We start from the raw sequence: 21,821 nt of genomic DNA on the forward strand, positions 1-21,821 counted from the left end.
TGTAATATCAATACATCTAACTCACGTAAATACAACACATATTGCATTACAAATGCTATAGGTGTCACATTTGCAACAGTTAAAACTTTTAACATCGTACATGAGTAATTTCAATATTTTAAATACCAACACATAAATAAAAAATTAGTCAATTTACAATACAAAAAGCTCAAACTTTCCTAATGCGAGACCTATTGCATTGCAAATGCTTGTTAAATTATGAGGTTGCCCTTTGTATGATGGCCGCAGCGGCTTCAAACGTCTGCCTGAATCGTGCAATACTCACGATACACTTCAATATTGACGCCCTCTTCTCTGTTTGCCAAAAGCTCTTTGATAATCCCCGTTCGAGGATGGCCCCTATATTTACATGCGTCCAGGCATGGTCAGGATAGTCCTACTTTTGTTTTGATAACCAGGAAGTACAACCGGTTTCGTAGGCACCTCCCCGCTGTCGTTCAGTGGGGAGGATTCCACAGTGCGCGCTGCGTCTTTTTAATGCAAGTTTGTTTAGGGACAGTTCCCTTATATGCTATCTGATGTATGGGATAAGGGGCGCAGGGCGCTGTCAGCATAGTCCGTCGTTCCCTTTATACTGACCTGGACCATGCCACTGCCACCGTCCATCTACCCTGAAGCACAGGTGGAGAGGCTGAAGCGGGACTCGCTGGACTGCAGTGATCCGGGAAGCCCCTCGCTGCACTGAAGGAGTCTGACCGGGGGCTCCCCGACATCCAGCACAGTAAGGAGCCTGCATCAGAAGCTTACAAGCAGCTAGCGGACCGGGAGCCAGACCCAGGCGTCCTCATAGTGCTGCAGTCCAAGGCGCCTTGAAGCCTCGCCCGGGAAGGACCCTAGCGCTTCCTGATGGTGGAGCAGGACTCCCCGCACCTGCTGCTGGGCAGGATCCGCTTCCTTCTGGACTGCATCGCCTGCTTCCGAGGGGGGCAGCCCCTGCCCGAGGCTCTGTGCTATGTGCCCTCCGAGGTCCAGTACAAGATCTGCAAGGATTCCTCCTCGCCCTCCTCTTCCTCGGCGAGCAGGGGCACTTTTCTGCCGGTCTTTGCGTCCCCATCCGACGGCAAGCCGAGCCAGAAGAAGCTGTCCCGGGGGAGCATCGAGGTGAAGAAAGGAGGGTGCATTCGGGCCACTGGGGATGAATACTGCAACAACTATGGGCTCTGGGTCAAGCTGAACAAGGTACACCTCAGATTTCTACTTCATGTTCTTAACAGCAAGTGCACGAGCATACCTGTCAACTTTTAAAGTCGGAAAGGAGATGCTTTGCGGACACTGTGTTGTTGCCTGTGTGTCAGAAGGAGCTTGCATGGAGCACATTTAAATAGTGGTGCACTTTAAAGCAGTTGTCAGGATAGTGTATATTTTCAAGAACATTCTTTACTAAAACTACCGGATGTCACCTTGGGTGCAATGCTCTGGTCCTTATTTTTTTTTGATCATGTATACTTTTTAGAATTGGACCAATTGATTGGAGTCAGAAGTACAGCTCGCAGAATAGAGTAAGTTATACATTCAAAACCCAGGTGAGAGAATGGGTTTTGGGCCTGCTAGTTTAATTTTAGAATTGTGGGAAGTGATGCATTTTATAGTATTTCAATTTATTTATTAACCACTTGATTAATTAAAATCATTACAGTAAAAGATATACAACTATTCGTCCCCCGCCCTCTGACCTCATGTATAAAATAGATGTGGTGCTCAACCTCAGGCAAACCCATAAGTCGGTATGAGTTGCACTTAAAGTTATAAAATGCAATGAGTGTGGATGCAACCCTTCCTTGTAATGGGCGTATTCTTATATATAATTAACTATATGACCTAAAAATAAACATATCGCATCCTAAAACCAATAAATAAGCGAAGACTTAGAAGTCCATAATATTTTTTTAAAACAGAATATCAATTAGGGCCCTTGCTTGACGTTAATGGAGCATATTGTGCTATAACATTAAAAAGAGTTAGGTGCAGAGTGCGGTCTAATTAAATACCTATTGTTAAATTAGTCACACGGATGCAAGAGTAAAATCCCTCTGGTTTTACCGATAATATTCAAGATAAAAAGGAGTCAGTATTTAAAGTGTGATGTGTTAGCCGGTTGAAGACTCGGTGAGCGCAAACCTAATAGTTTGTGAACTTCCCCAGTCTAGCTAGATTGCATTCTGTATTTTCAGTGAAGCACATGTCGAAGCCTCCATGCAAGTCCTAACTCCCTTTGCCCTGAAAATAGTGCGAAGCAGGCGGCGTCGCTCATCAGACAATTTGGAGCAAAAGATGCAGCCAGGATTCTTTCCGATGCGAACATAACCTACATGAAACGGCTTCCTATTTGCGTGCCCAGCCTGGATTAAAGTCTGAGATAGGTAAAGCGATAAGCTGCATATAGAGGATTTTTCTGCAGGCCTGGACTGACAAGGCGTCATAAAAGTAAGATTGTGCTTTCCCCAAGATGTATGATGCGTCCAATGGTGCTGTGGTGGGACTGGCTCCAAAATTTGCCAAATCCTTTTCAAATGAGGGTACCAACACCTACCTGTTCACCGCTTTTTTCCAGGCGGATAAAGTCTCGAGGGAGTGCAGGCTTTTTGCTTTGATCTTCTTCTAGTTGACTGGCTGAGCCCTCCTCCTCAGAAATCTTCCTCAGGTGGTATTTGAATGAATCTTCAGGGGCTCGCTAGAACCTAATGAAAAACTTTATTAGGTCCCCCTAGTTTGCAAAATCTGGCCTCCCAAGGCCAAGCTCCAACTTCAACCTTGCTCTTTTGGTATGCCGCGGACTAACAGCACTGTCTTAATCTGTGCAGCATTTAAAAGCCTATCCAGGGCACCTGGGAACGTCAAGTGTTCATAGTTGATGGCCAGAATCAGTTTTACTTTCAGGACTGTCAATATGGGCTGTACAGTTGGACTTAACAGGCGGTTGCTTAGTCTCTTCAGTGTGTGGATAATACAGTTGCACTTTATGCTGAGATGCCCTAAGTGAGCGGCTGGTGTGGCCCTCTGAGAGCCAAACCCCATTGTAGTTGTAAACTGGCACTGCTCCTGTCACCAGAACTCACAGTTGCCAGCAAGTTTATCTTTTATGTGGCTATTTTCAGAACACTACTGCTCCAGCGGAAAAGGGCAATTTTACATATCCTCCTTGTGTCACAGACCTGACGTCCCACTAACTCATTCACACATGCATTCATTGGTGGGGCCCATAACACCAACACTCGTACGCCTAACTCAAATCTGTGCACAGGAGAAAATGAAGCGCTGGACATGTGGGTGTACCTTATTACCTATAGGAAGAAAATTCTTTACATTATATACATCTGCACCTATAGAATCCTAACTTTAACATCAAGGCACTCCACCACTTGGTCGATGGACCAATTAGTTGGACTGGTTGATGGTGATTTAGAACCAGCTAAAACACATTAAAGCTTCGGAACCTTTGATTAATCAATACCTTATTAAAAGAATCACAAACTCATTTTTGTTTAATCAATGTTTAGTTTATCTAATTCTTTTTCGTTGGCATAGTCAGCATTTAATCAAATCAGAGTTCAATGAATATTTTGTCACAAATTTGCATAACAATTATATTTACCTAAATTCTGATACCGGTGACCATTTCCCGAAACCCTTCAGCCCTGCATAAATCAATACTCCCTTCTGGTGAAATCGTCTAATCAAATGCAGGCTAAGACCCAAAAGACCTTGAAAAGTTATTTCGCACAACACAGTCCCAAAGGTATCCAAAAGAGCAGGCAATCGTGCTAGCAAATCAATCCTCCTCACTAGCAGTCACCAAAAGAAATTCAGAACACACTTCTACCCACCCTCTTCTAAAGTTCCCCTTATATAGTAAATTCTAGGATAATATGCAACATTTTCTAAGAGCAGAAGAGTTCTAATTGGCTAAGCCCCTAAGATTTGAAATATTGGACTCTTCCCAGGTTTTCTTGGTTCTCAGGGAATTGAATATGTCTTCTTTTAGTTTGTACAGTCCTCATGCGAAAAGTTCCCAAGTAACAACATGTAGACCTCTCGATACAGGTCGTCATTGTATTCTCTGTCATTCACACTAGCTGAGTCCTGGCAATCCTCCACATTCCTATCCTTGACAAGGAACACATAGTTCGATTTGGAGGTGGCCTGGAGATCTTCAGAGCCATCCAAACTCCATTTTTAATATCGCGGCCTAGTAAGCCTGAATGCCAACTTAAGCAAAACAAACATAAAAATAATTAATATACGGAAATGAAGATTCTAATGTTTAAACTCACACTAATCCCAATATATATTAGTATTTTCCTAGCTTATAGCAACAATTAAAGCAATAATACTCACCATTCCGCAATACCAGGAGCACAAACCATTTCAAAAGCAACATAAATCATGCAAATTCTATTTCAACACATCCTACGGTTAATATGCGTACCACAGTTAATCAATAGTTATTAGCCATGAAATTAGCATTTTAGTCCCCCGTGTAATTTGTGTTTATTAAGGTGCATATTTTGATTAGTAATAACACTCCAAACAGTTAATACTGGTTAATATTTACGGGTTAATATTTAGAATGGTTATTTAATTAGTATTTTGTCATGTAAATAGAGAAGTTATACACATTTTTGCTTAACCTGCTCCACCAATCCCCCCTTTGGTGATTTTTAATATCACCACAAATCCCACTAAATTTCAAGTTAATTTTTATGGAAATGAATTCTCAGTTCTCTTACATTTTGTTACGTCACATCATGGTTTCCCCAATCTCATCCTCTCTTGTTTTCTTATACATATTTTCTTTCCATTCTTCCAATTCTATATCTCCCATTTCTCGTTCCCTTGTTTCTTTCTCTCTTTTCTGTGCCACTTCTTTTTTTTTATTTTGTAACTTTTTTCTTTTTATACATGCGCATCCTAGTCTTAGAATCCATATTAGTATTACCACACAAGTCACTGGCTTTAGAATTTTACCTACAAATGAATTACCTATTTTTATTAAGAAGCTTTTTATAGTAGAAAACCCTTTACCAATCCTTTCCCAAACACTTTCAACCTCCAGTGGAACAATTTCCTCATGCAAATCTGTTATGTTCTTAATATATTTCTTTAAATTTTGACTCTCGTCAGGAATGTAAGTACAACAATATTGCACCTTCAGCATTCTGCAGACTCCTCCCTCTTTTGCCAAAATAATATCAAGGGCAGCCATTTTGGTATTCACCAGTAAGAACCCTCCAGCAGTGCTTGTTGAAAAGCGATCCACTACTGTAGACAATTTTCTAATTTTGTGTAAATTCAGAGATATTCCAACGGCTGGTATCAGTGCTGTTATTTGCCTACCTATCTCGTGCACACCATCTTTTCCCCTTCCCACATGAAATATTTTTGGGAAGACCAGGCCTAGGTAACATGTGCCATACCAATGGTCCGGCAACCGATAATAAGCTTTGTTCCCGCAGATGAAATATAATCCAGGGAATACCGGATCGTTTCTTCCTTTAAATCCCCCTCCTCCCATGATTCTATAGACTTCATGGCATTCACGAGCCCCTGAAGATTCATTTAGTCTAATGCACAATTTCCCTCTCTGAGGTCAATCTAAAGCCATAGCCGGACTGGTTTCTGCCTTCAAATTTTTTTCCTTTTCAACATCCCAAACTGTTGTCTCTCCTTTTCCCTCAGGTATCTTTCTTTGCATCTTAATTCTCCTCTCTTCTACCATGTCCAAGAAGGTCTTTTCTTCCTTCCTCAGACTATAATTAAGATTATTCTTAAACACTTCTTCTAAAGTTAATTCTCTGGTTTCTAAGACAAATTCACCTAAAACTTTACCAGGTTTTATCTTATTTAGTTCAGGAACTACAGGTACTTGTGAGAAAATATTATCTACATAAGAATAATAATAGTCTAATTTTTCTGTTTTATAAAACAAACTCGCTAATACACTACATGTTATTCCATATGTCATAGGAAGGTGGTGATGGGTAACACCCTCTGATACTGATGCAGGTAATTGCATGCAAATATAACAATCTCTAACATCCATAGTCTTTACATATTCATACAATAACTTTGAAAAAATGTTATTAGAAAAATCAGTTATAGACCTATCCTTATGTAAGTCAGTTCTATCTACCAATCTAGTTGTATGAGTATCATAAACCTTTTCTATATTAGTCTTATTCTCAGTGTGATTCTCTACCCTTTCATATGTTACTCTAAACAAAATTATAATAGCTAATACAATCCATAAAAGTATTAGTAACCCTGTACAACAACAACACACTTTGCACCATCTTCTCAGGAACCCACATGTAGGTTTTCTACTTTCTGTGTTTGTCATTTCAGAAATGATCAGTGTCTTTTGACTTAGCCTCTTTTATTCACAACTTACTTCTGTCTAAACCCAAGGCTCTAAGCGCTTACTTGGTTCTTTCGGTTATATGTCTTATCCGGTAATTCAATCTCTCTGCATCTTTCCTCTTGTAGTTTCAGTCTGGCATTTGATCGTCTTTGTCCTTGTTTCCACAATCTTGGTTCAGAATTTCCTGAACATCCGTCTCTTCTCTGATATCAGACAAGATAACTCTCAGGATTTCCGAATCTTCCTCCTCTTCAACCACTTCCGATACAGTCACACCTAGACTTTCTTGGCTGTCTGCTTCCTCTTGTACATCAGGAAGTGCCACATACGTCCATTCCGGTGACTTATACTTCTGGTTGGGTTTCTTAATTTGCTACTCTTTCTTCAATGTGCCTGATCAGTGTCTTCTGATTTCTGTTGGCTGGACACTTCATTCACTTGTTCTGCTTTAGATGATTTCACTCTTTGTCAATCGATACCTCAGTCTTTTTATTTTGTTTTGCCAAATTTCCTCTTTTGATGGCCTTTTCAACCTATTTCCCGTCTCACCACGCTCAGTTTTCCAAGCTCTCTTACTTAAGACTCGTCCTTCTTGTGCTTCCCCTTCGCTTTCTTTAGATTCGGTCTCGGTTTGACCTTTACCTTCTTTGGATTTTCCCTTCACGACCTCCTGTTCCCAATCTACAATTGTCCCTCCTCGTGTTTCTTCCACACAATCTTCCTGCTGGCTAACTGTACCTTCTTCTACCTGGATGTGTTTTCCCTACGCCTCCTCGGGGGTCTTCCGCAACAGTGACCTCAGTTGGAATCTCTCTCGTACTTGCATGTGGGGCTTCTTTATCAAGGATTTCTTTGTCCGTTTCCTCAATATTTTCCTTTACCTTTTCCTGTACTCTCACCTGTTCAGTATCTGATTCGGAGCTAGTATCCTAAATTTCCAGTCGTCTCCTTAATGGCAAATTCGCTGGTTTCGTAACTTGACTTGGTTCTAACTCTCCCCTTCTCGGAGCTTGTCTTGTTCTAGTTTCTTCTGATTCTGACTCCGAACTGGTATCTGACTCTCCCAAATATTCTTCCTCGGGTCTATTTACTGGACTAGGGATTCGGAGAGTATGACTCACATGAATCCAATTCTTTACTCTGGCACATTTCACAGCCGCCGTCGTGGTCAAAATCACTTGACGTGGTTTTCCCCAACGTGGGACCGGACAATTTCTCCTTCTATGCACTTTGATCCTCACCCAGTCTCCTGGACTTAAATCATGAGCTGGCTTCTTTTCAAGGGTGGTTGCATCCGATCCAACCTGATGAAACACAGAATGAACGGAATCAGCCAACCCCTTGCAATAATCCAACACGAAATCATCAGATATAGGCAGTAGTTTTGTTGACAGGAATGAAAACATGTCTCATCGCTCTACCCATAACAATTTCATGGGTCCAGTATTCCTATCAGGGATAGATCTAATAGTCATGAGCACTAGAGGCAAGACATCAGGCCATTTTAAACCTGTGGCCAAACACATTTTTTCCCAATCTGTTTTTAATGGTGCCATTCATCTGTTCCACTACTCCAGAAGCCTCTGGACGGTAGGCACAGTGTAGTTTCTGTTGTACAGTCAATGCTTCACAAGTCAACTTTAGGATTTCATTCTGAAAATGTTTTCCTCTATCTGACTCAATCGTAACTGGGAAACAAACCTAGGAATGAACTCTCTCAATAGGAGTTTTGCTACAGTAACCCCATCACTCCTTCTAGTTGGGTACGCCTCCACACAGCATGAAAACAGACAAACAACTACTAGAACATACCTTAGCCGATTACATGGGGGCATTTCAATTAAATCAATCTGCATTCTGGTGAAAGGACGTCCCTCCCGTCGTTCCCAAACTCACCAATGTTTTCCTTCCTAGATTGCATTGCTGACATATGAGACATCTTTGACAAAGGCTCTCAGCTACAAGCCGAAACTTGGCATTATACCATGTCTGCTTGAAAAGTCTAATCATAACATCCCTATCCAAATGTGCTTGTCCATGGTACATCCGTGCCATGGTAGAGATCATGCTATCAGGCATTACTGGTCTTCCATCCTGACACACCCAAACTCTGTCTGCCTCTCGTGGTGCACATCCTGATTTTATCCACTGTTTCTTTTCCTCTTCTCCTGCCTCTTCCTGTAACTGCTTCACCTCTTCCCAAGTGCTCATGTGTTAGTAAAAAGTAAGGCACATGAGTTCATTTCCTTCTCCTGATTCCGATTGACTGAGTTTTGGTTGCGCGCACAATATTGCGCTGTGTCATTTACAAATTCGTTACCCGCCGATACGTAGTCAGCACCTTTTGAGTTGGCTGCGCACTTTACTGCCGCCAATTGCTTAGGCAGCTGTATCGCCTCAAGCAACTTGCCAACCACTTCAGCATTCCTTATAGGAGTTCCACTCGACGTCAAGCACCCTCTTTGAGACCAAATCTGCCCAAAATCATGCACCAATCCAAATCCATACTGACTATCAGTAATCACAGTGACTCTCGGATTCTTTCCCAATTTACATGCTCTTGTCAATGCAAACAATTCAGCAACCTGAGCGGATCTCACTCCTTTCAGACATGACGCTTTCAATACAGCCGCTATAGTACATACTGCGTACGCTGCACTCAAAATTCCTTCTTCAGTTCTCAGACATGACCCATCCACAAACATCACATAGTCACTTTCTTACAAAGGTACATCTTTAATGTCCGGACGCGGCTTGGTGCAAAGTCAAGCACTTCCAGGCAATCATGATCCATGTCATACTTCACTTCCACATTTACAGCATCAGGTAGCAATGTTAAGGGGTTTACATTGAGACACCTCACAAGGCTAACATTCGTAGCCCCCAAAATGACTTTCTCAAATTTAGTTAGACGACTATGCGTCATGAACTGAGTGCGGCTCCTTGTTAAAAGGATCGCAACGTCATGGGGTACAAACACTCTCACAGGGTATCCCATCACAATTCCTTCACTCTGTTCCAAACTCTTACAGGTAGCAGCCACTGCTTTCAAACAACCAGGCAACGCTACAGCTACAGGATCTAATACAGCTGAGAAATATGCAATTGGTCGTCTTAATTTCCCATGCTTCTGTACTAACGCAGAAAGTGCACACCCATCTCTCTCACTGCAATAGAGCTCAAACTCTTTTTCATAGTCAGGCATTCCAAGAGCCGGGGCTTCACACAAGCTGTCTCTCAATTGTTTAAAAGCCTTCATTTCCTCTTTGTTCAACTCAAGGGGGTCTTTCACATCACTCTTCGTCAAGCGTACCAGAGGTTTTGCAATCAGCAAAAAGTTACTGATCCACTGACGACAGTATCCAACCATTCCAAGAAACATTCTCACCTCCCTTTGAGTTATTGGTGCGCTCATTCCCTTTATTATTCTGATCCTGTCTGCAGTCACCTTTCTCAGACCTTTTCAATTTTGTGACCTAAATATTGTACTTCCTTATTGCAAAATTGTAATTTCGATGGGGATACTTTAAGTCCTCCATCCGCCAAATGATTCAGTAATGCAACTGTATCTATCACACAAGCTTCTCGTGTTCTCGATGCCACCAGTAGGTCATCAATGCACTTTCGGGCATTTTTAAATCTCCCAGGGATTTCTTTAGAATGTGATTAAATATCGATGGACTTTCTGTATACCCCTGTGGGATTCGGCACCATGCCAAGGTACGTTCACCGAAACGGAACGCAAAAATCTGTTGGCTGTCAGGGTGCAATGGGATGGAGAAGAAAGCGTGACACAGGTCAATGACCGTGTACCATTCTGCATCATGGGGAATCTGATACAGGATCACTGAATGGTTTGGTACAATGGGACAACAAGGTACAACAATTTTATTCACTTTTCTCAAGTCTTGCACTATCCTGAAAGTTCCGTTAGGCTCTTTCAAACCCATAATTGGTAAATTACATGAACTACACATTATCTCTCTCAAAATTCCCCGTTCAATCATTTTGTCTATTACAGGAGTCACTCCTGCAATTATTTCTGGTGTTAATTTATATTGGGGAATATTCGGGTAACTTATTCCTTCTTTTACAGTTATCTTCACAGGGTTTACTTTTTTCATCAATCCCATATCTTCTCCCGTGAAATACCATACCTCGGGTTTCACTGTTTTCTTCAATTCCTGAGGCAATTCCTCGGGGTTAAATACAACAAATGCCTCAGTAACTTCGGGTTCCAGATTTGCCATGGTCATTCTATACAGTACATCCTCATCAGGAGTTTCAAAAGCTATGCCATCCGGAGTACAGAAAATCGTGCAGTTCATTTTACACAACAAATCCCTCCCTAGCAAATTTACAGGGCTAGTATCAGACACGACACATCGGTGCATGCCAGTAAATTTCCCTATTTTAACTTAAACAGGCTCGGTAAGGTACGTTTTTATCTGTCTATTGGAGACTCCAACTACTTGGATTGTGTCATCCGAGAGAGGAAGATTTTTGATGTCAGCTGATCTAACAGTTGAACGAGTAGCACCAGTATCTACTAAGAAAGTAATATTTTCATCATTTACCTTTCCATCCACAACAGGGCCTGTCTGGTCTACCTCTAGAGTTGCGCCAAGTACGCACTCCTCTTCCTCTCCTCGGCACCGTCAATAACTCTCTTCTGATTCACTCTCATCACGCTGCAGCCAATACTGCGAAACATCACTAGCGCGCGGTAGCTTTGTTACCTGTTCCTCGGTGTAGAATCCTGTCTCATTACTGTATCTCTGAGGGTTTACGCTCTGTGGAAAAGGTGGCTATGGCACCTGACACTGTTGGGCAAGAAACTGCTGCTGTTGCGGCGGTTGACAACTCACCTCATTCTGCACCTGTGGGTTCAATGATGCATTATCGCCATTAGCATTCGGGGGCAATTTACACTCGGATTTCCAATGCCCTAATTTTCCGCAATTATGACATGGCCACTTCTTTTTTGCTTCGTCTAAACGAATCTGTCCCTTTCCATTTCCAATATTAGGTTTTGGTCTCACATGGCCTATGCCATTTGCTTGCTCAATCAGCTGGGCTTCTTGCCTTTCTGCTACTTTAACCTGCGCCCACATGGCCTTCTCTTTCAGCTTGCGTTGTTTTGCTTCAATTTCGTAGCTAAAATATTTTGCATGTCTCAGTACTTCATCAATCTTTTTATTTTGCCAATCTACTGTATGCTGTTTAATCATTTCACTTACTTCAGGTCTCAATCTATAAACAAATCGATATACAAAATGACTTAAATCCTTCTCACTCAATTTCTCATCACCACTGTATTGCTTAAAGGCTAACAGCAATCTTTCATAATAGGCATGAACAGATTCTTTAACTTCCTGGTGAGTTCTATCAATTTTTACCCAATCAGTTTCTTTTGGAGGCACTTTATTTTTCAAAAAGGTAATTACCTGTTCATACTTCCTCATTACTTCTGGATCAGGGGCACCTGTTTCAGGATACTCTTGAGTGGGCCAACCTACTGTGATTTTACATTCCGCCCATAGATCTGCCGGCACAATTATATCGAACAGACCATTCAAGTCTATCCACAATACTTTAGATAATTTAACGAACCTTTCCACCTGTCGATACCACTCCACAGGCTTTTCCCTGAGCCTGGGGAAATCATTTGTAAATGATAAAATGTCCTGTCTAGTCCAGGGAACATGCACATAACCTCCTCCTGGGATCTCCCTCATGAGACATTCTGTTACCACTGTCTGCTTTTCTCTTACCGGGAACGCTGAAAAGGTCTTATCTGTTGCATCATCTCTCTTTCGAAACCACCTGCTTTTCCATCTATCCACATCACCCCATTTTCTTAGCAAGGCAATAAGTTCTTTAATTTGAGTTAACCTTCCTGCAGTATTCAAATTTTCAATATCCTTTTCAGAGAAATCTTCTCTATAGGGCCTCTGTAACGATCTTATTTTCTCAAAGTCAATGCCCATTTCGCTTGCTGTCTCTTCCAGTTTCTCATGCAAACTCCTCGCTCTCCAAGTTATACTTTTACAAAGAAACATTAGCTCTTCATCCTGCTATGCTTTTAATTTTTCAGTGGGAATAGTCCCTACTATTAATTCCTCCAACGTTATTTTTAATTTTGCCACATCTAAAGGTTGAGGTTCTGTATCTTTTCGCTGTAAACTCCTTAACCAATTGCTTAATTCATCAGAAGTGGGACCTACAGGAATTGTTTCATTCCTTATTCGTTCCATACTTCTTTCTGGGGTCTCTGATGCCGATTCTGTTGTCATCGGCGTCTTACTTGCTGGACTTTTATTCATTGTCAGATTTTTAGGAGTATTTAACCCTGAGGTTCCTACTGATTTTCCCCATGGATTTTCTCCTGAATCACTTTTTCCTGTCTTGATTTGTTTGTTACTTTTGTAAGGGACTGTTAAACAATGCTCACTGTCTTTCTGTTTATCAAAGACAGGCATCACTGGTCTATAGTTACAAGAACAGTTACGGCTTCCATATTTTTGATTAATTCCCTTTTTTTCTCAGTTAATTCCAGGGTAGTTCTAGCCAGTTCAGCTGAATTTTCATTTACCATCCTGACAGGTTGTGCTATTTCATAGTCTCTAAATGGATTATTTTTCCCTAAATCAGGTGGCGTTTGCTCAAAGGTTTTATTTTGCGGTGTTTCTTTTACTGGCGCACTTGGCGTCCGCAACGTGGAGTTTGGTTGATACAGGGGAGGATTTTTATAAAACATGTCCTCTAGCACATCATCCTCCGACTCATTCACACCATACTTGTAACCTTCTACCCCTGTATTGTTTCTCTTCTCTGTACACTTCCTGCCACTAGTCTCTTCAGCGTTTCTCAATGGAAACATCCCATCAGTCATGTTTGCACTCCGCCATCTCCTCATTCTGTCATCATGACTTTCCTGTCCATACGGTCTACCAAACATGTAATTATACCTTCTGTCACTCCGCTGCCGTTCTTTCATACATCTCTTCTTCCCATTCCATTAAAGCTTCAAACTGAGTAGGTCTAGGTCTCGGTTCTAACCTTATCATCCTTTCTCTTAGGTTCCTTAATACAGCTAAACTGAATGAACCACTTTCTGGAAATGCTAGAACTTCCATCTTCATTGGTATACTTTGCCCAATTGTCTAGCCAAACACATGTATGGTACCCATATTTCGCTACCATAAAGGATACGGGCGACTTCGGTGGAGGAAGTAGCTCTCCTTCCCTAGTCACAATTGGCTTATCCTTTTTAAATAGGTTCTTCTTTTTTTTTTTTTTTTTTTTTTTTTTTCCAAAACCTTTATTTTGCAAATCAGTGACACAGCTATTCAGCCGACAACCCGGAGGTACGGCAGCTTTAGAAACACAACAGATATGAGTGCCCACATTTCACTGACAGGATATGCAAAGGTTCCATTTTAAATAAACTCAAATCCAAACCAAAACACAAGCAAGGCGGTAATCACCATAAGCACCAAAAGGGTTCCCATCATGGGGAGCAAGCCCCGTTTCGTCCAACAGACACAGATTTATAGTAAGGGAAAGGAGGGGAATTCAGGGACTCAAGAGGACAAACACTTCAGCAAAGAGATCTAAGCCGGAAAAAGGGGGCTAAAGGGAGAGCTGCTCCTCGGGCGGGTCCGGGTCTGGGGGCAGGCATATGCCTCCTCTGTACTGGTTCCATCGCCCCCATACAGAGTGCCATTTCCGAGGGCGCCCTTGAGCACAATACACTGTCTTCTCCCTAAACATGCTCCAATCCATGTTCTCCATCCACGCTGTCAATGTAGGTGGCCTATCAGAGCCCCACAGACGTGCGATGTCGCGCTTGGCTACCATATTCCCTAGGGTCACCCATTGGGTCTGTGCCGCGTCGTGGTCAGTAGGACCCCAAACATTCAGGAGACAGCACCGCGCCTCAGGCTGCATGACGATGCCCGTCACCTCCCCCATCACCTCGTGTACTCGCCTCCAAAACTCCATGATCACACCACATTCCCAAATAATATGTAGAAAGGTGCCCACCATACCACAGCCTCTCTTACATAAGCCCTCCTCAGAGAAACCCATATGAACCAGCCTATGCCCCGTCACGTATACCCTATGGAGTATTTTAAGCTGCACCAGCCGCAGGCGCGCGGGGATCGCGACCTCTTTGGGAGAAGAAACTGCATACTGCCAATCCTCGTCGTCCAGTTCAAGGCCATCCCTGATCCATTGGTCGCGCAACCCTAGAAGAAGATATGCCCGAACATTAATAAGCTTCTTATAAATGAGCGAGATCGTACTCTCTGGCATATGGCCGTCCAGGATCCGGTCCTCCAACGGAGAGGACTCGGGCACCTTCTCACCTTCTACCAGGACTGACCGCAAGGCGTGGCACACTTGGGCGTAGCGGAAGAACTCCGAGTTCCCTAGCTCATATTCCTTCTGCAGCTCCTCGAATGACTTTATCCTACCCTTAACCAAAAGGTCTCCAACCCTGGATATACCGATCAGGTCCCACTTCGCAAACCCTTTTGTATGCCAAACCTTTCCAAGAATATCGGAGTCAAACAGAGGGGTGGCAAGGGTAAGCTTACCCTTCCAGCCCAGTGAATCCGTCGCCACCTTCCATATACGCACGGCCATCCTGGTGGGCCCCGTAAGGGTTAAGTCGGACGACCAGCGGTCCATGGCGAAGCCAGGGCTCAGCGCCGGACCATACACACCATGGTTAATCGCGCTCAACTGGGTGGCCCAGTAATAACGTCGAATGTCTGGAAGCGCGATACCACCGTCTTACCACGGAAGCGTCAACTTAGCAATCGCTATGCGCGGACGCCCTTCCCACAATAGTGCGCGCTGGTGGCTTTCGACCTCACGGAAATAACTGGCCGGGACCAAGTCAAGGGTATTCTGCAGGGCATAGAGGAAACGGGGAAGGGACATCATTTTAAACAGGGCGGCACGGCCAAGGGGGGAAAGCGGCAACCGCCGCCAGCCCGCCACGTCCCGTCGCAGACGTGCCAAGGGAGGGAGCAAGTTCTTCTCATATCGTAAAATGGGGTCGGTGGAGATATAGATCCCCAAATATAAAAAGCCCTGCCGGGCTATCTGGATCGAGCAGTTGCGCGGGACAGGCGGGACATCCCCACACAGGACATACAAGTAGGACTTCCCCCAATTGATGACAAGACCAGAGTTCCTACCAAAAGAAGTCAAGACGTCACAAACCACTATCAGAGATTTCTTAGGGGAGGCGAGGTATAGCAGAATATTGTCGGCGTAGAGTGAAATACGGTCCTCGTGGTCAGGCGACCAGCGAAGCCCACGTATATCCGGGTGCCATCGTATCAACGCCGCCAACGGCTCAAGGGCAAGTGAGAACAACAACGGCGACAGGGGACAGCCCTGCCGGGTGCCTCTCCCGAGCTCGAACGGTGTCGACACCGGCCCGTTCACCACGACGCTAGCAAGAGGCCCCTCATAGAGCAACCTCACCCAGCCTACAAATCCAGGCCCAAAGCCGAACTTAGCTAGCACAGCCCATAGGTATGCCCACTCCACCGTGTCGAAGGCCATCGTGGCATCGAGGGACGCCACGATAGCCGGCTCTTGTATCGTGCCCGCCCAAGCAATCACTCCATGAAGGCGTCTAAGATTCAGTGCAGTGTTACGGTGCGGGATAAAGCCCGACTGATCCGGGTGGATCAAGTCGCCAAGCACCCGGACCAAGCGGTTAGCAAGGATCTTAGCAAGGATTTTCGGCTCGGCGTTGAGAAGTGATATCGGCCGATAGGAGCCACACTTGTCCCGGGGCTTACCGTCTTTGTGTATTACCACAATCGTCGCCAGCCGTTGATCGAGCGGAAGAAACCCATTCACCCGCGCCTCCACGTACATGGCGCGCAGGTGAGGAGCCAACTTATCAGGATGGAGCTTGTACAGCTCAATCGGCAGACCATTTGGGCCCGAAGCCTTACCGGAGCGCAACGCTCGGATAGCACACGCCACTTCATCTACCGTTATATCCCCATCGAGGTCATCCCTATCAATGGCAGGAAGGCAGGGCAGAGTGATGTCTCGCAGAAGGTCACACGAGTCCTCAGTGGGCCTGTCCGAGACCGAGGTGTATACCGTACGAAAATAGTCCGAGAAACACTGAACTATACCGTCGGGATCAGTGACAACCTCTCCCCCAGCCGTCGACGACTCCGGCACCACACGATGAACACGCTCTTTTTTATCCAACCACGCCAGCAATTTCCCGGCCTTATCTCCAACATCGTACAAGCGACCCTGCTGCTCTCTATTGAGGGTCTTGGCAGCGTTAGTCACCAGGTCCCTATATTCCAATTGCTTCAAGCTCAAATTATGCAGTGTGGCCGGTGCAACATTCTCTCCCAAGGCCACTTCTAAAGCAGCAATCTCGCCCTCTACTTGTGTCACCTCAGCGTCTCTCCGCCGCTTGGCGGCCACTACCAAGGACAGGGCCTCCCCTCTCAATACCGTCTTAAAAGCTTCCCATAGGGACACCGCTGATTCAACCGAACCCTGATTTTCTTGAAAATAGTGGTCAACTGTCTTCAGCAACGCACTGCGCATCTTGGGGTCATGAAAATACCAGGGGTTAATGGGAGCCACCCTGCCCCCCCCACCCGGCCACTATCAAGACGGGCCCACACCGGTGAGTGATCAGATATGCCCCGTGCCATGTGCCTAGCCTCAGACACCAAAGAGGCGTGGGCAGCCAGAGTGAGCAAGTAATCAATCCGAGAGAGACTCCCGTGGGCCCCGGAATGGAAGGTATATGGTCTCTGAGTGGGGTGTCGTAGCCTCCAACAATCTACCAGACCAAAAGTATCTATAAAGTCGGGAAGCCACTTCTGAGCACCCCCGATGTCTCTGGGCGGGTGCCTATCGAGCGTTCCAGAGCCAACCGCATTGAAGTCACCTCCCACCACTAGCAGCCCTTCGGGGAGTTCCAACAAGGCCCTGCCCAGATCAGCAAACGTGGAGGCCTGCAGGGCTGGAGGGACATAAACAGAAACCAATACCAACGTTCCACCCTCCCACCTCCCTGCCACAGCCACAAAGCGCCCCCTGTCGTCAGCAATGGTGGAGTCAACCTCAAATGGTAGGGAAGCTCTGACGAGTATGCCCGCACCCCTGGAGCCCGTGGAGAACCCCGAGTGAGCAATGAATTTGTAACCCTTTCTGTTAAGTGCATAACACGTATTCCCTATAAGGTGGGTCTCCTGCAGGAGGACCACATCTGGCGAGGTCCGTTTCAAGAATTGCAGGACGATCCCCCGTTTAATACGATCCCCTAAGCCATTAACATTCCAGCTAATTATGTTTAAGCCCCTATCCCCCATCCCTGAACACAAAGAGACCCCCACCCCCCCCAGAGAACCACGATCGGACAATACTGACAACCATTGCTACGCCTTGCAAGAAAAGAAAACCACCCCCAACAACAACCCCCACATCCCGAATCCCCCCCCCCTCCCTGCACCCCTGCGTCAGCTTACTAAGCCCCCCCAACTTGCAGTGTGCCTGTCGCCCCATCAAAAACAAATCTACGAAAAGGACCCCAAGGGAGGAAAGGGCTCCTATCTTCCCCCCGCCGCCCTCCCAGTACTGCAGTAAGGTGCGAGTCACTGTCCGGAGCCGAGTCAGCCGACACCGGAGATATCACTTCTGGCCATCTCGATCTCCTTCCACTCCATCCACACTGTCCCGGCCAGGCTGTCGCCGCGGTAGCGCATCCAACCAGTCCCCTGCCATGTCCGGTGATTCGAAGAAGAAAGTCCGATCGTCATAAACCACACGTAGCCTGGCGGGGAAAAAGCATGGCATACTTCAGGTCCATCTCCCGAAGCCGCCGCTTTACCCCCAAAAAACGTTGCCTCTGTTTCTGCACCATCTGGGTGAAGTCAGGATAGAAGCTCACGGAGGCATTCTGAAAAGGCACCGGGCCTGTCACCCTCGATGCTTGCAGGATAGCGTCTCGATCTCGGAAATTAAAGATCCGGGCTACAATCGGCCGCGGGGGGGCTCCCACCTTAGGCCGTCCGCCAGGCACTCGGCGAGCCCGCTCCACCGCAAAAAACCTGCCGAGGCCCTGAGGCGCAAGATGATTCACCACCAAGTCCTCGACAAGTAAATCCACGGAGTGCTCCTCTGAGGTTTCCGGGACCCCAATAAGGCGCACATTGTTGCGCCGGGCCCGACCTTCAAAGTCTTCAAGCCGGCGGGCGGAGAGGTCATTCGCGGTTCGTAACTTACGAACCTCAGCCTGGAGTTCCGAGACATCGTCCGCAAGGCCAGTAGTCTTGAGGTCCAGGGACTTGACCCTCTCATTGGTTTTGCCCAGGTCCGCGCGAATCAAGTTGACATCCACCAAGATTGTGTCCACCTTGTGCGCCAGGGCCTCAAACTGTCGCCCGATCGATGTTTGCATCCCATCTATCGCCCCCTTGATATCCTGCAATGATAACTCCGAGGCTGGGGGCGAATCGGCCTTCTGTGCCTCCAGCGACTGTCCCGATCCACCAGGTGACCCTTTCTGCTGGGCATAACGATCCATATTATTGGATTGGATATAGCCACCCCGCCTGGTAGTCTTGGACTTCGACCTGTCTGCCTCCGTTTTGGTCGACATCCCGAGCCGCAGGACGGGCAGTCGCAAATAGATGTCCCTCACTCAGCTAGAGGAAGCAGGGCAAACTTCGGACTTTAGCAGCCAGTCAGGATCCAGTGGAGGTCTTCCAGACAACAGCGGATCCGCATGGAGCGCTCCCAACCCAGCGCAAACAAAGAGGCGAGAAAGCGAAAGTGAAAGTGCAGCGGCATCAGTCCGTCAGTTCACACCTCCCGAGGCCGCTGTTGTTCAATTAGTGGCCGGGTATCCTGCCAACGCAAGCCCCTGGCATCCTTCGGAGGTAGGCTGCAATCTTCCGCCATGCACAACTTCGGTCCCCGGTGGGCGATCTCGGCCCGGACAACGTCAATCGCCACAGCTGTGTCTCTCATCTGCAGTATTCCGTGCATGAAAACCAGGATTTAGGACAGGATGATTGCCGGAGGGCGCGAGGGTAGCGGGAGCTCAAGGCTCACGCGGCCATCTTGGTCAAGCGCTAGGCTCCTCCCCCAGGTTCTTGATTTTCCCAAACCATTACTTTTTCACTGGTGGATCGTAATACATAATTTCTCTTATTCTTTAATCCTGAATCGCTAGATTTCCTGAATCGCTTCTCTACGACTATTCTGGTCTCTGTCCAATACCAGCGCGACTCACACTAACGCACCAATCTGGAGCGCCTACGTCACTCTGTAATTCTCCAGTCCCAGCGTGACTTACACTAACGCACCAATCCGGAGCGTCTACGTAACTCTGTAATTCTCCTGTCCCAGCATGACTTACACTAACGCACCAATCCTGAGCGTCTACGTCCAACTTCCTACATCCCGGAAGTCTTCAAAACAACATAGAACGCAACGTGACTCAACATAGAATGTTAGAACATCAATCAATCAATCACCAAACCAATACAATACAACCATCAATTTGCTACCAGATAAATTGCTCCAGCGGAAAAGGGCAATTTTACATATCCTCCTTGTGTCACAGACCTGACATCATACTAACTCATTCACACAGGCATTCATTGGTGGGGCCCATAACACCAATACTCGTACGTCTCACTCGAATCTGTGCACAGGAGAAAAAGAAGCACTGGACATGTGGGGGTACCTTATTATCTATAGGAAGAAAATTCTTTACAATATATACATCTGCACCTATAAAATCCTAACTTTAACATCAAGGCACTCCACCACTTGGTCGATGGACCAATTAGTTGGACTGGTTGATGGTGATTTAGAACCAGCTAAAACACATTAAAGCTTCGGAACCTTTGAATAATCAATACCTTATTAAAAGAATCACAAACTCATTTTTGTTAATCAATGTTTAGTTTATCTAATTCTCTTTCGTTGGCATAGTCCGCATTTAATCAAATTCGAGTTCAATGAACATTTTGTCACAAATTTGCATAACAATTATATTTACCTACATTCTGATACCGGTGACCATTTCCCAAAACCCGTCAGCCCTGCATAAATCAATACTCCCTTCTGGTGAAATCGTCCAATCAAATGCAGGCTAAGACCTAAATAAGTCCGGGAAAAGTTCTTTCACTCGGCATGACACAGTCCCAAAGGTATCCAAAGGACCAGGCAATCGTGCTAGCAAATCAATCCTCCTCACTAGCAGTCACCAACAGAAATTCGGAACGCACTTCTACCCACCCTCTTCTAAAGTTCCCTTATATAGTAAATTCTAGGAAAATATGCAACATTTTCTAAGAGCAGAAGAGTTCTAATTGGCTAAGCCCCTAAGATTTGAAATATTGGACTCTGTTTCCAGATTTTCTTGGTTCTCAGGGAATTGAATATGTCATTTTTTAGTTTGTACAGTTCTCATGCGAAAAGTTCCCAAGTAACAACATGTAGACCTCTCAATACAGGTCGTCATTGTATTTTCTGTCATTCACACTAGCTGAGTCCTGGCAATCCTCCACGTTCCTATCCTTGACAAGGAACACGTAGTTCAATTTGGAGGTCGCCTGGAGATCTTCAGAGCCATCCGAGTCTGCGCAGTAGGCATCGCGCTCACGCTCGCGGTGGCCACTTCCGAACTCCATTTTGAATATCGCGGCCTAGTAGGCCTGAATGCCAACTTAAGCAAAACAAACATAAAAATAATTAATATACGGAAATGAAGATTCTAATTTTTAAACCCACACTAATCCCAATATATATTAGTATTTTCCTAGCAACAATTAAAGCAATAATACTCACCATTCCGCAATACCAGGAGCACAAACCATTTCAAAAGCAACATAAATCATGCAAATTCTATTTCAACACAGTTAATATTTGTACCACAGTTAATCAATAGTTATTAGCCATGCAATTAGCATTTTAGTCCCCCGTGTAATTTGTGTTTATTAAGGTGCATATTTTGATTAGTAATAACACTCCAAACAGTTAATACAGGTTAATATTTAGAATGGTTATGTAATTAGTATTTTGTCATGCAAATAGAGAAGGTAAACACATTTTTGCTTTACCTGCACCACCACTACTACCTTGGTTTTGCTCTTATTAATCTGTAGATTATTCTCCTGGTTGTCACAATGGAATGCGTTAAGGGCTCTGTGTAGGCCGGCTCTGGTGTGGTCCATAATTGCCATGTCGTCCGCATATTTCAGGACAGAAACTCACACACTGCCCAGCCTTGGAGTAACCAGACTTGCACCTTGCATGGCGGCCCCCAGGTGCGCTGTAGAAAGATTAAAAAGTAGGGGGGGCCAAATCACAGCTCTGTCTAAGCCCGTTGTTTGTGGCTACTCTGGAGGTTGCTCTG

The 21,821-nt window shown here is 45.2% G+C and overlaps 1 protein-coding gene across 1 annotated transcript in view; it reads left to right on the forward strand.

The window, feature by feature from the left end:
• Positions 1–399: 399 nt before the first annotated feature.
• LOC146835223 (E3 ubiquitin-protein ligase HECTD3-like) overlaps positions 400–21,821 on the forward strand; it is a 387,450-nt gene continuing 366,028 nt past the window's right edge. Inside the window, exon 1 of the mRNA XM_085602812.1 lies at positions 400–1,200. Within this exon, the coding sequence (XP_085458938.1) occupies positions 868–1,200 (333 nt within the window). The 5' untranslated portion in view covers positions 400–867. The remainder of the gene's footprint in view (positions 1,201–21,821) is intronic.

This window comes from Triturus cristatus, chromosome 4_2 (genome assembly GCF_964204655.1).
Source record: "Triturus cristatus chromosome 4_2, aTriCri1.1, whole genome shotgun sequence".
Lineage (NCBI taxonomy): Eukaryota > Metazoa > Chordata > Amphibia > Caudata > Salamandridae > Triturus > Triturus cristatus.